This window comes from Panthera pardus, unplaced genomic scaffold (genome assembly GCF_024362965.1).
Source record: "Panthera pardus isolate Hobbes unplaced genomic scaffold, ASM2436296v1 HiC_scaffold_5, whole genome shotgun sequence".
Lineage (NCBI taxonomy): Eukaryota > Metazoa > Chordata > Mammalia > Carnivora > Felidae > Panthera > Panthera pardus.
In genome coordinates, this window is record NW_026526980.1 from 7,920,639 (window position 1) to 7,937,543 (window position 16,905).

General features: G+C 51.4%; 1 protein-coding gene across 1 annotated transcript; it reads right to left on the reverse strand.

Moving 5' to 3' along the window:
* Nucleotides 1-478: 478 nt before the first annotated feature.
* On the reverse strand, nucleotides 479-14,724 carry LOC109278362 (group 10 secretory phospholipase A2-like). Its single transcript, XM_019468649.2, has 4 exons — nucleotides 14,591-14,724; nucleotides 11,472-11,622; nucleotides 9,641-9,747; nucleotides 479-679 (listed from the first exon to the last, which is right to left on the reverse strand). Exons 1-4 carry the CDS (start codon nucleotides 14,643-14,645, stop codon nucleotides 537-539), a joined length of 456 nt encoding a protein of 151 aa, XP_019324194.1. The 5' UTR covers nucleotides 14,646-14,724; the 3' UTR covers nucleotides 479-536.
* Nucleotides 14,725-16,905: the final 2,181 nt, after the last annotated feature.

Consider the following 16,905-nt stretch of genomic DNA (forward strand, 5'->3'; position numbering starts at 1 on the left):
CTTCATATTTGTCTTTGTTTTCCCTTATCTTTGTAAACACTGACTATATACCACTTCTGTAATCAGGAAGTTTAACCATTAGGCAGAGAGGGATGGGAAAGAATATTCTTTCTTAAGCTTCTAACTCCTAGACTAGATCTTCCCAAGAGCGAGCACCTTGTTTACGGCCTCGTCCGGAAACCCAGAACCAGGCCAGGCACACGGTGGGTGTTCCTTCACGTTTGACCACCCGCCATCAGGAGCAGGTTAGAAGACCGAGTTCAGCCCTTTTCATATAAAGGGCGAGTCTCAAAAATGGCACCAAACCCAATACAGCCACAAGCACGGTTGTGGTTTGTAGAAAATAAGCATGGGACTTTTGACCTTCAACTGGAAACCACACAGGCTCCGGCCCAAGTTCCGGGAGAGAAAGCAAACAAGGGTTGCAGCTTTCACACTCGGCCTCCGTTCCCTCCTGCCAAGAACTGAAGGCAGCTGCTGATGAGTGAAAAAGAGTTTTATTTCCTCGTGCAAAAGAACATTCCACGTCAGGCTGGTCAGTCACACCTGGGCGAGTCTGTGTCACACAAGAAACGCGGGTACAATAAGTACTTAAGGTTGTACTCAGTCTGGGCTAAGCAGTTAGCGATCTCCTGGTCGCACCTGCACAAGATTTCTTGGCATTCGTTCTCCGCGGGTCCTGGAAGAAGTGGGGAGACTGAGTTAGAGCAGGCGGTGGCAGGGACTCGAGAACAGGCACTAGGGAAGCCAACGACGCTGGAGGCGGGAAGCGTCATACGTCGCATCTATGCGACACGGGACAAGTCACCGCGTGATCTCCGTCATGGCAGCTTCCAGAGGGAGGTAGCGTCCAACCCATTTTACAGAAAAGGAAATCGAAGTGGCCAGGGAAGCGTTTTCAGATGCAAAGTTCAAAGTCCGTGCGACCTTTTGGCTTCTCTTCCGCATCAATATTACACCGCTTCGGGGAGCCTTGGGCGGCTCAGTCGGTGAAGCGTCCGACTCTTGATCTCGGCTCAGGTCATGATCTCACAGTTGGTGAGATCGACCTCACGTTGGGGTCCACACTGGGGTGTGCAGCCTGCTTGAGGCTCTCTCTGCCTCTCTGTGTCTCTCCCCCAAAACATTTTATATGAATATATATACTATATATATATATATATATATATATATATATATATATTCGCATACCCCTTCATCTGAGGATCCATTCTGATAAGCAGTAGGTAGGTGCCTGGGAACCATCTAGAGCTTTTTCTGGGGTACCTGCTCTGCTACTTCTTGGTTGTGTGATCTTGCCTAAGCTTTCGGAGCCAAATCCTCCTGGAAAACCGGGGGCACTACCCACTTGGCAGGGCTCCCGGGAAGCCTGAGTGACAACTCCCACAGAAAGCACCCAGAAGGGCTTGGCACAGGACGTACACTCGGTCAACGTTGGCTCCACCCGCATATCTCTGCCTTCTTTCTCCACATCGCTTCCACATGCTCCTTCTGGAGTGTCCATCTGTCTCCGCCAGCCCAGGACCTGCCTGGCACAGAGGCAGCCACCCAAAGTCTCCTTCTACCTTGGTGATCCTCCCACTAGAGATTCCCGACCTGGGACTAGAATGATTTGGTGATCTTCAAGTGGTATCTTACTAATCTAGAAGGTATAATGCCTGAAACAGCTTTGGAAATCACCCCCCCCCCCCCCAACCATGCCACCCGTGGCCTTTTAGTGCTAGCTTTTAGTTATTCACATAGATGTAAATATAAAACCCACCCACCATGAAATCCTTCCAAATTTCCTTCCAGAGGCACCGTGAAGCACCAGCTTTGGAGTTAACCGGCTCAGCCACGGATGTAGCAGCTCTGTGCCTTCAGACACATCATTTCACCCCTTCCAGATGTTTCCTCAGGCCAACGTGAGCATACTAATAATACCTACTTCTAAGGGCTTCTGGGAGAGTGAGAAAACACCCAACAGGTCATTTTACCCAACGTGTAAAATGCAGAACATACAGCAGGCACTCAGTAAGCTGCAGCTGACCTCCTTAAGGATCCGTTCTTAAAGTGTTCCTTGGAGGGGCGCCTGGAGGGCTCAGTCGTTTGAGCATCCAACCTAGGGCTCAGTCGCCATCTCTCAGTTCATGAGTTCAAGCCCCACATGAGCTCCCTGCTGTCAGCGCAGAGCCTGCTTTGTTTGTATCCTCTGTCCTCCTCTCTCTGCCCCACCCTAACTTGTGCTCTCTCTGAAACAAATAAATAAAAAAACATTAGGAGCGCCTGGGTGGCTCAGTCGGTTAAGCGTTCAACTTCAGCTCAGATCATGATCTCGCAGTTCATGAGTGTGAGCCCTCATCGGGTTCTGTGATGACAGCTCAGAGCCTGGAGCCTGCTTCGGATTCTGTGTCTCCCTCTCTCTCTGCCCCTTCCCTGTTCATGCTGTCTCTCTCTCAATCAAAAATAAAATATACGTTTTTTTTAAAAACATTAAAAAAAAAACTTCCTTCCTTTAAGAAAAAAATTAAAGTAAAATGTTCCTCGGAGACCATCGCAAGGTGAAGCATGAGAGCCAGAAGGCTTGGCTGCACCAGGAGGGAGGGACAGGATGACAGGAGGCAGAAGGCAGGCACTCTCTGGAAATCATCTTCCCAGGCCCTGCTGTGAGCAGATTGATTAAAGGTATTTATCTGCACAACTGCACCCAGGGTATAAAAGAGTATCCCTGGGGCGCTTGGGTGGCTCAGTCGGTTGAATGTCCAACTCTTGGTTTTGGCTAGGGTCATGATGCCAGGGTCACAGGATTGAGCCCTGCATCTGGCTTCACACTGAGGGTGGAACCTGCTAGGGATTCTCTCTCTCTCTCCCTCCCTGTCTGTCTGTCTCTCTCTCTGCCTCTGCCCGTCTCTCCCCTGCTTGCACTCTCTCATAAACAAACAAACAAACAAACAATAAAATTTAAAAAGAAAAGAGTGTCCCCCACCTGCTCTGCTGCATTTTTTATTGAGGCAAAATTCCCATAACAATATTTACCATTTTCCAGTGCACAAGTCAGTGGAATTTAGTTCATTCACAACATCGCGCAGTCATCACTTCTATCTAGATCCGAAACATTTCTATCACTTCCAGAAGAAACCCCACTTAGAAGTCACTCCCATTTAGAAGTCACTCCCCATGATCCCTTACCTGAGTCCCAGCAGTCTGTCCTGCCAACCACGAATCTGCTTTCTGTCTCTATCCCTATCCTGGACCTTTCACATAAGTGGAATCACACATTAGGTGACCTTTTGTGTCTGGCTCCTTTTTCGTAGCATGACTTTTTCAAGGTTCATCCACCTCGTAGCAGGTATGATACTTCTCCTGCCTTGACTTTCCAACACAGCACTTACAATAGCAATTAGCACAGACACGATTTCCCTCTCCTCCTCTTAGACTATAGCTTCCTGCTTCTCCTTCCCGCTCAAAGCCTAGCATGAAGCCGGGCACAGAGCAGATTCTTACCATCTGTTGGGAGAACAATAGCAAAGCCATACGCCATTTCCAATCCTCATCCAAGCCCAGCACCTAAATTTTATTATCCTCATTTTACAGCTGAGGAAAGAGGAGCTCAAAGGGATTCAGTAACTTGTCCAAGGTCACAGCACTAAGCAGAGGGGGGACCCGGATTCCAGCCCAGGATCGGCTGACCCCATGCCTGTACCTGCCTAATGCTATCACCCTTTTCCCTGAGCAAGAAAGTTCCTCTCAAAAGCAAGACTTGGCCTCACTGCTCCATGGCCTTAGGAAAGCAACAGCATCAGGTTATCCAAGAATAATAAAAACTTGGGAGTGCCCATGTGGCTCAGCCAGTTAAGCATCCAACTCTTGACTTCAGCTCAAGTCATAATTTCACGGTTCAGGGGACCAAGCCCTGCACCAGGCTCTGCACTGACAGCACAAAGCCAAGCCTGCTTGGGATTCTGTCTCTCCATCTCTCTCTCTGCCCCCACCCCCCTCCACCCCCCCCCCCCCCGGCCCATGCTGTCTCTCTCTCTCCCTCAAAATAAATAAACATGTTTTAAAAACAGGAATAACAAAAACTTAAAAGGAAAAGCAGCCCCCAAGGATTAAGTTTAAAATAAAGGCCTGCCAGTAAATATTATTACAGGCTTAAAAAAATGTTAATATACTGAAGCCAGGCCCATAAATGGAAAATGGGCAACACCTGTAATTAGGTAAACAGCTATGTTCGGAATATCTCCAAACAGAATAAGAGAATATTTTTAGCCCCCCAAAAATGCAGAATAGATATTTTGGTTCTTTTCGTTTGGTTCAGGGAGGACAGGTCTGTAAACAGCCATGGGCTCCACCAGCAGACACACCAATAAATATTTTATAGACACCACTTTCATATGATTGGGGCAAGGGAAACATGCAGGTCGGAGGGAGAAGGCAGAGATCTTTAACAGCTTTCCCAGGCAAGCCCTATTTCACCTCCTCTCTCTGCTCACAATGGGAGGGGGACAGGGGATGTGCCTGGGAGTAGACACGTGACCACCACATTAGGTGAGACACTTCTTTCCCTGACCTTCATTCAGCTTCCCCAACTCTAAGTAAGAGGATTGAAGGAGAGGATGTCTGAGGCACTCTCGGCTCCTAAAAACTGATACCATGTCTCCATACTAATTCAGCTTTGCTCTGTGCCAAATGCTGATTCATGCTAGGGAGATACAGCTGAGAGTCCATGAATATCTAAGACCAGCCTTCGGGTAACCGCTCTGACGGTTTCCTCCCTGCAGCACAGAAGTTGCGGGCTTAATGGAGAGTCATGCCAGAGCCTCTGTTTTCTCTGGTGGAGGTGGCAGGGGTCAGAGAGAGGTTCAGATCAGGAGGACAGCTGGAGAAGGGAGGAGAGAGAATAACAACCCCCATCGGATCTGTTTCTCATGTTATAAGCCCCTTTTTCATCTGTACAACACCCATCTTCCAGATAAGGGAATGGAAGTTCAGGGAGGTATCCATCTAGGGCCACGTGATTTTCAACAAGGGTCCCAAGACTCTTTAATGGAGAAAGATGAATCTCTTCAACAAATGGTGCCAGAACAACTGGATGCCCACAGGCAAAAGGATGACGTTGGACCCCTACCTCACACCATATACAAACATGAACTCAAAGTGGATCGATGACCTAAATGTAAGAGTTCAAATTATAAAACTATCAGAAGAAAAGAGGGGTAAGTCTTCATGATGTAGGATCTGGCAGTGGATTCTTAAGACACCAAAAACCTGATCAACCAAAGACAAAACAGATAAACTGGACTTGATCAAAATGAAAACTTTTGTGCATTCAAGATGTTATTGATAAAATGCAAAGACAACCTACAACCTGGGAGAAAACATTTGCAAATCACGTATCTGATAAGAATCCAGGACCAACAATATATAAAAAACTCCTATAACTCAACAATAAAAACAACACAATTAAAAATGAGCAAAGGGAATGGGGCACCTGGGTGGCTCAGTCCATTAAGTGTCCAACTCTTAGTTTTGGCTCAGCTCATGATCTCATGGTTCGTGAGTTCGACCCGCACCCACATTAGGCTCCGTGCTGACAGTGTGGAGCCTGCTTAGGATTCTCTCTCTCTCCCACTCTCTCTGCCCCTCCCCTGCCTTCTCTCTCTCTCTCTCTCTCTCTCTCTCTCTCTCTGAAAATAAATAAACTTAAAAAAAATTTTTTTTAAGGCACCTAACTCTTGATTTCAACTCAGGTCGTGAGATCAAAGTTTGTGAGTTTGAGCCCCGAGTTGGGCTCTGTGCTGTCAAGCATGGAGCCTCCTTGGGATTCTCTCTCTCTCTGTCTCTCTCTGCATCCCTCTCCCTCTCTAAAAGTAAATCAACAAACTTTAAAAAAAAATCTTTTAAATAAAGCACACATTAAAAAAAAAAATGAGCTAAGGGGAGCCTGGTGGCTCAGTTGGTACAGCACGCAATTCTCCATCTTGGGGTTGCAAGTTCAAGCCACATGTTGGATGTAGAGATTACTTAAAAGGAGAAACTTTAAGAATGAATGAATGAATGAATGAATGAATGAATAAAATGAGCAAAAGATTTGAATAGACATTTCTCCAAAGAAAATATAAAAACGGCCAAACAAGCACATGAAAAGACGCTCAACAGCATTAGCCATTAGGGAAATGCACACCAGAATCACTGAGGCACACACATCACCCCCACTACAAACAAACAAAACACCATGGAAAATAACAAGCGTTGATAAGGCCGTGGAAAAACTGGATCCCTCAGACACGGCTGAATGAGAATGTGATGTGGTGTGGCTGCTGTAGAAAAGTTGAGTGGCTCCTCGAAAAGTAAAACAGAGAATTACCAGATGACCCAGTTCATCCCACTGGCAGTGATGTACCCCAAAGAAATAAAAGCAGGCACTCAAACAAATACCTGTTCACGAATGTTCAGAGTAGCACTATTCCCAGTACTCAGAAGGTGTGAAGAACTCAATGTCCACCAACAGATGAATGGATAAACAGAATGTGGTTGATCCCTACAAACAGAGTGTTAGCCGTAAAAAGGAAGGAGTTTTAGCTACCTGCTACAACATGGGTGAACCTAGGGGCGTCTGGGTGGCTCAGTCGGTTAAGCATCCAACTTTGGCTCAGGTCATGATCTCACGGTTTGAGGGTTTGAGCCCTTCGTCGGGCTCTGTGCTGACAGCTCTGAGCCTGGAGCCTGCTTGGGATTCTGGGTCTCCCACTCTCTCTGCCTCTCCCCTGCTCATGCTGTCTCTTTCTCTGTCTCTCTCAAAAATAAATAGACATTAAAAAAATTTTTTTAATAAAATAAAATGGATTCCGCTTTTTAATTGAAAGGAAGCTGTAAATTGAAAATACCATCCATCCATCAGAAGGTAATCTTAAAAATAAATGCCCCAGTTCTTTTCTTACTGCTTTGTTTAAAAAACAAACAAACAAACAAACAAAAAAACAGTAAGATTGCCCTGAGGGACACTTAACATTTTTAACTGCTGTTTTATTATTCTTTTAATTTCAGAAGTGGCTGGGCCTATAAAATGTACAGTAAGGTTAGGATAGATTCTGTTACAATTATCCTCATTAAATGCATGCCGCTTGGAGGTAAAGATAAGTAAGTAGATAAATGGATGGGTAGATAGGAAGAATTTTTTTCAAGCCAGAATTAAATTGATGAACTGAAGTGTTCTTGGATATAAGCCAGAAGCCTGTTCTATTAAAAAAAAAAAAAAAAAAGTAGGGCACCTGGGTGGCTCAGTGATTAAGCATCCGACTCTTGATTTCAGCTCAGGTCATGATCTCATGGTCCGTGGGTTCGCGTCCCACGTTAGGCTTTGCACTGGCAGCACAGAGCCTGCTTGGGATTTCTCTCTTTCTCTCTCTCTCTCAAAATAAATAAATAAACATTCAAAAAAAAAAAGTCACCAAATGTTCCAGGGATGTGAAAGCTAAAGTAGCAATGAACTGAGAACTTCTCCTCCACAAAGTTAGAAAAATCAAGAGAATTGAAAGAGGGGGCACTTGGGTGGCTCAGTCAGTGAAGCATCCAACTCTTGATTTTAGCCTAGGTCCTGATCTCAGGATAATGAGTTCAAGCCCCACTTTGGGCTCCATGCCGGGTGTGAAGCCTACTTTATTAATAAAAAAAATAATTTTTTTTAATGTGTATTTATTTTTTTTGAGAGAGAGAGACAAAAAGTACAGGCAGGGGAGGGGTAGAGAGAGAGAGGGAGACACAAAATCCGAAGCAGGCTGTCAGCACAGAGCCTGAGGCGGGGCTCGAACCCACAAACCGTGAGACGATGACCTGAGCCGAAGTCGGACGCTCAACCAGCTGAGCCACCCAGCCGCCCCTGATTTTTTAAATACTGGCTCAAACTGTTCTAAACATTGTGCAGGTGAGGCAAGATGTTTGCAGGATAAACACAGCCCACGGGACACCAAACTGCAATACTGTTATCCCTATTTTGAGAGAGGAGCCCACAGTGTTCCAGAGAGAGGAAAGGGTTTTCCCGGGGTCCCCAAATGGTGAGTGGTAGATGTCTGTAGAACACAGACTCGTTTCGCGGGTTCAGCCTTAGGGAGGAAGGGCCAGTGACATGAGCACTCACACTACAAAGTCAGTCCAAGTTCTACTCCCCTCCCCACCCCCCACCCCCGTTTCACAAGGAAAGAACCCATGGCCTCTGGTCCTCCTAGCACAGGACATTTGAGGCCAGAGTCTCAGAGCTATGGCATAGGGGGGTCATCAAACCACACCAAGGTGGGGCTGGCCTGCATCTTGAGACTCACCCACTGGGGCTGGGAGGTGAGGAAAGGGAGGCGTGGGCCCCTCTCACTAAGCTCTTTGCTTTCATTTGCATTTGCTTCCTAACATTTTGTTGTAGAAAATCTCAAACCCAGAAAAAAGCTGAAAGAACATCTGCATACCTACCTCGTAGAGTCTACCATTGACATTTTGTTTCACCCGTTACCCCTCCGTCTGTCCACCCACCCATCTGTCTGTCCACCTTTTTACTGTATTTTGTTTCAATGCCTGTCAGAGTAATTTGCAGAGATCAGGCACTTTACCTTTCAACAGTTCAGGCTGTGTATGCCTTTCCTTTTCTTTTTTCTTTCAAAGAGCATTTTTTTTTAATGTTTATTTGTGAGAGAGAGAGAGAGAGTACACGCAGGGGAGGGGCAGAGAGAGAGGGAGGCAGAGGATCCAAAGCAGGCTCCGTGCTGTCAGTGCAAAGCCCCACGCGGGTCTTGAACCCACAAACTGCGCGATCATGACCTGAGCCGAAGACCGACGCTCAACCGACTGAGCCACCCAGGTACCCCTATTCCTTTTCTTTTTAAGCTGTGATTCACAAGTAATTCATGAAGACATTCTCTTTGGGGGTGAGGGGGGAAGGAAACATTACAGGAACGTGAAATTGCCTTCTGCCACCACCACCCCCAGCCTGATCCCTTCATGCAGTGTATCTTTACATACCTTTTTCTGAGCTCTGCAAGTGTCTACACGTAGCCACGGAAAGCAAGCAGGCTACTGGTTTGCAAGCTGCTGCTTCTTCTTCTTTTTTTTTTTTTTTTAAACAGAAATGGTGCTTTCCTGGACATATCATTCTGTGGTTTGTTCCTCCGCTCGCTACAGTCTCCCGCAGTAAGAATACCTCATGGGTTTCTTTACCCAGGCCCCATCGGATGGGCATGGAGGCTGGAGGTACCTGGTGATATCTCTTTTAGCTTTGGTCCAGACAACAAAGAAATAGGTTTCTTTGTTTGCATTTTTTTTTTTTTTGGTACGTTTATTTATTTTTGATAGAGAGAGACAGAACCCGAGTAGGGGAGGGGCAGAGAGAGAAGGAGACCCAGAATCCGAAGCAGGCCCCGGGCTCCGAGCAGTCAGCGCAGAGCCCCACGCGGGGCTCGAACTCACCAACCTCGAGATCATGCGCTGGGCGGAAGCTGTACATTTAACCGACTGAGCCACCCGCATGCCCCTCTTTGTTTTTGTCAGTGCTCCGTGTTGAAGATCGCTTGTAGTAAATCCCCCCAGGGGGTGGTGTCGACCGTTGGAAGCTGGGGTGAGCTATTGCAGCCGGGGCGCGCGGGGCCACTCACGGAAGCGGGTGGCGCTGGGGACTCACCACACACGATGCTCTGATTGACGCACTGCCACGAGTACCGCTCCATCTTAGGGCTGCATCCGGCCTGCTCGGCACGCGTGTAGCAGCAGTCGTGCCGATGACAGCACCTGTGGGTGGCAGACGGGCAGGCCAGCAGGTGGGTGGAGGCGGGGATGCCCTCTCGGCCATCCTCCCGGGTAAGCGAAGTCTCGCAGGGGGTCGGCATCTTCTGGGCCGAGCTTTGTCCCCGAGAATCCCCACCCTGGGAAATGATTCTGCTGACCCCAGTGTGGGGCGCCCTGGCACGGTCCCCTGGCCCCTGCCTGTCTCACTCTGTGTCTCTGAGCTCCAGCCACACCCGCCGCCTCTCTGTGCTGGGAGTGAGCCAAGCCCCGCGTGCCTCCTGACTTTGCACGTGACCTGCCCTCTCTCTGCCTGGGGCAGCTTCCCGCCCATCCTTCCTCCCTCAGGTCTCAGCCCAAGAACTGCTCCCATCCCAGGATGTCATCCAGCCCCTGGCCTCCCCAGTCTATAACAGCGTCCTGGTTACACCCTCTCATAAAACTAGGTCCTTCCCTTCAGGGCAGGTTTACAATGAGACCCTCACTTTCCGGAGAAGACTGATCAGCTTCTGTCCTCCTCAATGGCCAGAGCCCCAGAGCTCTATGGGGACAAGACCACTTCTGCTCCATTCTGCACAGTGTCCCCCGTGTCCAGCCATGGCCTGCTGCATAAGAGGATCTCAATGATAATAATAATAACTGGCTGTTGCGAAATGCTGAGAAACATCCACAAATGTCCTTAACCCTGTCCTTCCTTCCTTCATTCACTGGTATTGTCTCCCTCCAGCCGCCAGTGGAGTCGCTCTGTGGAGCCCTCGGTGGGGTCCCGCAGGGAGAGGTCGGCCAGATTCCGCTCCGCCCTCAAGGAGCCCCCAGGCTGGTGGGGGAGAGACAAGCCACCAGACCCCACGTGCTTGGTGAGAAGTGCTGGAAAGTGGGGGAAAAGGGATGGGGATTCTGGGAGCCAGAGGCCAGAATGGGTATGCGAGGCCCAGCCAGCCTTCGGGGAAGCCTTCCCAAAGGGGGCAATGCCTGGGCTGCACTTGGAGGGCTTGGAGAAAGCAGACAACCACCCACGGGAGGGCAGGGCCGGCAGCAGGAGCTGGGGAAGGGCAGGGAGGAGCCAAAAGCTGTCCTTGACAATCAAATCCTCTAAGCCAGGGAAGAGACTGTCAAATTCTGCCCTCTGCCACCTACTAGCTGTGTGGAAATGGACGGGTGGCTGTGCCTCCCTGAGCCTCCGGGGACGGCCCGCCTGCCCGCCTCCAAGGATGACCAGGATAAATGAAAGCCAGTCTGGAAAGATCTAAACCCACAGCCTTGCACAGAACAGGCACTTCTCACATGGTAGCGGAGCGCAGTGATTAGGGGCACAAATCCAGCCACACTGCCTGGGTTCAGATCCCAGCCCCCACCCCTTACCCTCTATGTGGCCCCAGACAAGTTACTTCATCTCTCCTGCCTCAGTGTCCTCATCTCTGAAATGGGTTGTTGTGAGGATGAGAGGGGTTCTCAGGACAGATCCTGGTGCGTAATAAGTCGGATCAACTTTATGGTTTGTTTTTTTTTTTCAACCAAAGTAATCAGCCCACAGCCAGGCTGGGGGGCAGCCGACACCAAGGTGTGCCCTCACTGGCCATGTTACCCAGGAGGCCCTGAGCCTCCTGCAAGGCTGTACCATGTGCTGGAATAGTCCAAACAGCAACCTCAGTTGTGGGTATTTCCTTATAGGCCTTAACTACCCCAGGGAGTGGGGGACCTTCTAAGCCCAGGCTGGAGCGTGCACTCACCAGTCGATGGCATCCCGGGGCTGGCCATGGCCACCCAGGCCACAGTAGCAGCCGTAGCTTATGTAGGACAGGGGGTTGCGGGTGCCAACACAATTCATGGTCCCTGCCAATTCTAGAAGCCCACGCCGGTGCACATGTGACCTCCAGGAAGCTAGGGGGAAACAAAGGTCAGAGGTTGCAAGGCAGGGCTTGAGTAAGGGCACTAGTCCAAGAAGGGCTTGGATGACTGGGTTCGAATCCTGCCTCTCCTCCTTCCTAGCTGTGTGACCTTGGACAATGTACTCAACCTCTCTGTGCCTTGGTTTTCTCATTTATAAAACAGGGAGACAAGGAGACCTCGCTTCATAGAATGAGATGACATCACACATGTAAAACACGTGGCACATGACAAGCTCTGTTATTAATATCTTCAAGGCAGCCATGAAAGAGAAAACAAGTTCCAGAGCCACCGTATCTGAAAGAGCACACCACTGGGCCTTTGCACGGGCTGGCCCCTCTTCCTGGAACGTCCTGATTTCCAATCTCCCGCCCTAGTCAACTCCAGATGAAGTCAGATCGCAAGTCCCACATCAAATATCTGTCGGTTGCCTGTGCTGGGCACTGGGCATCAGAGATGAGCTCAACAGGGTCCCTGCCACTAAGGAGGGCTCCTCTGCTTTGCTGTCCCTGGGTCTCCCCTGCCCTCCCTCCCCCACCAGTCCCCTCCAGAGTCTGGCTCTGGGCCCTCCGCATCTCCTTATTTCCACTGCCCAGGCGTGGCTTGCTCCCACATTGGAAGGCCCTGCAGCCTGTGCCCAGCCATTCTCTGGGTCCCCGTGCAGCGGTGACACGCAGCCCTGCATTTCACAGATGAGGAACAGGAGAGCCGCGGAGGTAGGACGACCCCCACAGTCAACAGGAACCTGATCTGACCCGGGGGCTCCAGCCCAGGCTTATGACCTCCACACCTTCCTCTTCACTAATAACAGCAAGGGAAGGAGGCCAGGCAGGGTGACAGAATCGAGGGGCATCAATGGGGCCACGGCTTGGGGCCAGGGGCCCCCAAACCCGCTGTGACCTGGGCATCCGTGAATCGCAAAGCACCTCCTCCTTCTGGTGAAGCAACGAGTCTGCTCTCTGGCTTTTGGTCAAAACCAATCCCTTAAACCTCACCTCCCATCGAGCACTGTGCTCCCCAATTTACAGGCATCTCCTGCTGTCAACAGCATAGCGGCCTTGTCTTGTGGGCAGCCATTACCCCATTTACAGATTGGGAGACTGAGGGTAGGAGATTCCCAGGGCTGGCAAGGCCCAGAGCAGTAACCCCCGCCGGGTTGTGCCTGACTCCTGGGCGTCTGCTCTCCACCGCTCAGGGACTGAGGGTCCAGAGAGGGCTTGTGCATTCCACCTGCCCATAACATCTCAACTCTTCATCTGAAACAAGTTTTCATCACCCTGACTTTTTTTTAATGTTTATTTATTTAGAGAGAGATAGAGACAGCACTAGCAGGGGAGAGGCAGAGAAAGAGGGAGAGGGAGGATCCCAAGCAGGCTCTGCACTGTTGGCACAAAGCCCGATGCAGGGCTCGAACTCACAAACCGTGAGATCATGACCTGAGCTGAAACCAAGAGTCGGAGGCCTAACCCACTGAGCCACCCAGGCGCCCCACCCTGACTTTTTGTGAAGAGTCCCGGCCAAAATTAAACCCACTGTTGTTTTTTCTCAGTGGAAAAAAAAAAATTACCACGCTTATTGGGGCAGGAGGAGAGTGATGAGTTAAATAGAAAGAAAAGGTAGAAACGAGTTTAGTTCAAAGTCTCGCCTTCCTCTCTGGGTGATCAGTCCTTGCTCTTGTCGAACTGGCCAGGTGCTGCTCCCAGCTGCCCACACCTCTGCCTGTGGCTCCCCCCACCCTCCAGATAAAGCTCTGGGGCCACACCACAACCCAGAGGTCCTGTAGAGGTCCTGTCTCACCGCCCCCACATGGAACACGCTCACCAGTACCCTCTCCTCCAGTCAAACTTCCTATCACATACACCCCCTCGCTGCAAATGCCCTCACCCCGTGCTCACCTGGCTCACCTGTCACCTCCTTCTATAATCTGCCTGGTCCCCAGGTGACCGCAGGGGTCCTTATCACGCTGGGCTGCTGTCTGCCTATGGGAGTGGCCCTTCTGGACTGGGAGCTCTTTGAGGGCGGATCTCTGCTGTAGACAGGTCCAGATGATCTCGCTGGCACGAAGTGGGCTTCCAGAAAAAGTCCCTTGATCCCCTGGCTTCCAGCAAGCCCCTTGGAACACTCCCAGTCCCAGCATATCTAACAGGGCCCCAGTCCTAACCCCACACCCAAAAGCGCTCCCTAGAGGTCCTCCGCCCTGACCTGACCACACTCTGGCATCTCAGGGTCCTGGGCACAGCCCTACACAGAACCAAGACATGGGGAAGACGCCCAGCACTGGGTTTGGAACCAAGGAAAACACTCCCTCCGTGCCAACTTAGGTGAGGCAGGTCATTCTGGGGTCTGTTTGCTCTGTCTGCCCACGACAGCACCAAGGTTATCCAGGCATCCCATGGGCCTGAGAGAGAGACACAGAGAGAGAGAGAGAGAGAGAGAGAGTGTGTGTGTCTACGTGGGGCTGTCTGGTATGTCTGAGGTGTGTGTGTGTGTGTGTGTGTGTTCCCTCCGAGGTATCTTTGCCTGTGTCTGCATGTGTGAGGCTGAAGGTGTCCTGTGCCCGCCTGTCTCCCTGCTTGTGGCGCGTCTGTGTATTTTCCTGTGAGTGGCTGTGTCTGTGCACCCCAGAAATAGGAGCAGGCGAGAAAGCCACCTTGTGTACTTCCCCTGCTCCTCCCAGGCGTTCCCCAGGGAGTCCTACCTCAGGGACAGGTGGAGTGAAGGATGGTTCCCAGACCCCAGGCCGGGTGACTGGGGGGCGCCCCTGGGGCAGGGCTTGGGGGGAGTGGGGGGACAGAGTTCCTGGAAACTTGCTAAGGAAAGCAGCAGTGGGGCCAGGAAGGAGCGCTGGGGGCTGTAGGGGCCCCGGGGACGCTGGAGAGGCTGATGGGTCGGAGGGTTTGCAGAGGGACGGGGCGGCGGGGCTCCCGGGTCCTCCGGGGGGCCCCCCTCCTCACTCACTCACCCGCGCCGAGCCCGAGTCCGGGTCCCAGCACCAGCAGCAGCAGCAGCGGCAGCATTACGCGCGGGCTCAGAGGCGGCGGACTGAGGGACGGCTGCAGGTGCGGGCCGCTCCGGCGGCGGGACTAGCCTCGGGGCCGGGCGCACCCGCTCCCGGACGCCCCGCCTGGCCCCGCCCCCGGCCTCAGCCGGCCCCCCCGGGGCCCCCGGCACGCGGGCGGGCGGGGCTGGCGCTCCAGGACCTCCGCAGCTGGGCCGCCAGGTGGGCAGTGGGCGCGCCGGGCCGGCGGGAGAATCCGGCCCTGGGGTGTCGGACGGGGAACTGGGGAGAATTACGGAGAGAGGGCACGGGTCGGGTCCAGGAGCAAATGTGTAACCGAGGTGCTCTGCTCACGGTGGTCACCTGCAGCCCCCCCACCCCCCCGGCGCTCACCTGGGCGCCCCAAAGGAGCACAAGTCTTGGGCGGGGTGGGGTGGGGGAGGAACCGAACTGATGATCTTAAACAGTTTAAATGCGGGAAACGTGACTCGGAATCAACCCTCCGCGACCCCCTCCCCCGCCCCCACCCTAGATTCCTAGACGGAGCTGGAGTCGTGGGGGAGGGGGACGAGGCTGCAGGCGGGTCTGAGCAAAACCCACACCTAGGTCCCTTCTCGCCTCGGGCTTCCCATCCGCTCAGGGGCAAAGAAGGGCCGCGAGGGGCGACGACTTGAGGCCTGGGAAGGTCGACCACAGCAGCAGGTGCTCGGTCCTGGTGACAGATGACAATCGCGACGCTCACACTCGTTGGTTCTCCTCCGTCTCTGGTGCTAGCCCTACCCAAATTAGTCAGCAATTTCTGTTGATTTTGAGTCATAACTACTTCTGCCAGCGGAACCCCCCACCTTCCCCACCTGCAGCAGCCGAGCTCTGGTGAAGGTAACAGTAACAAAGGTGAAGGTGATGGCTCATCAGCTGTCGTGTGCTAAGGGCAGCCGGCACCAGATCTTATCACAACCTCAGACCCCCAGTGTCCCCATTTCACAGACAGACACTGAGGATCAGAGAAGCGAAGAACCAAGAATTAGGAGGGTCCAGATTCAAATTCCTTTTGGCCTGGTGCTCAGTCACCGTCTGCTTCCTTCTATGAAAGCCTGAGACATCAGGCCGTGCAGCTGCCCCACTCTGCGTTCGCTGTCCCCCCACTGCAGTGAGCCCCACTCTGCGTTCGCTGTCCCCCCACTGCAGTGAGCCCCACTCTGCGTTCGCTGTCCCCCCACTGCAGTGAGCCCCACTCTGCGTTCACTGTCCCCCCCAATGGAGCGAGCCCCTCAAGGCAAGGCCTGGGCCTCTCTTGAACACCCAGAAGGGGCCTGCCTGACACAGAAAAAGTGTTCTATGCAGGCTTGCCCACTCAGGGAGTATGGGTGTCAGACTTTCCAAAACATGGGGTAAAAAAACATTTTCTTCTCAGGGTCTCCCAGGAGCAATGGGAGATTAAGTCACCCATGTAAACCCAGGAGAAATGTTTTCGCTTTCAAGGAATTTCCCAGTCAATATAAACAGAGGAAAAGCCAACTTGCCACAATAGGTCCATTATAATTAAGAAGTCAGGAAAACCTGTTCTCAGCATCAGAACTTGTGTACCCAACCTTGACCACTTTAACTGGTTAGTTAGCCTCCATCATCTGCAAGGCTCGTTTGCACAGAATAATCGGTTCACGATTACGTCAAAAAATGGAGGCATTGGGTCCATCCCCAAAGATACTGAAGTCACGCTCTTCTCCATTAACACATTAAAAATAACCAAAATTAGGGGCGCCTGGGTGGCTCAGTTGGTTAAGTGTCCGACTTCGGCTCAGGTCACGATCTCGCGGTATGTGAGTTCGAGCCCCGCATCGGGCTCTGTGCTGACTGCTCAGAGCCTGGAGCCCGTTTCAGATTCTGTGTCTCCCTCTCTCTCTGACCCTCCCCCGTTCATGCTCTGTCTCTCTCTGTCTCAAAAATAAATAAATGTTAAAAAAAAAAAAAAATTAAAAAAAAAAAATAACCAAAATTATAAATCATGTGCCAAGGTGCCTCAGCTGAATGTGCTAGGAGATGAGGGGGTATCTCAGAATTGAATGCTGTCAGAAATGGGCTCACTTCCCAAGGGGGAGTTATATGGACCAATGAGATGTGCCCTGGTGTAGGTCTGAGTCTAAACACGCCTTCAGGTTTCATCCGGGCCCATTGATAAAAGGTTCTACCAATGTTTGCTAAGTGAAATGATTTCTTCTTCTTCTGTGGGACAGAAGTGGGTATCTTCTACGACCTCTACACTTAACATAACTCTCTAC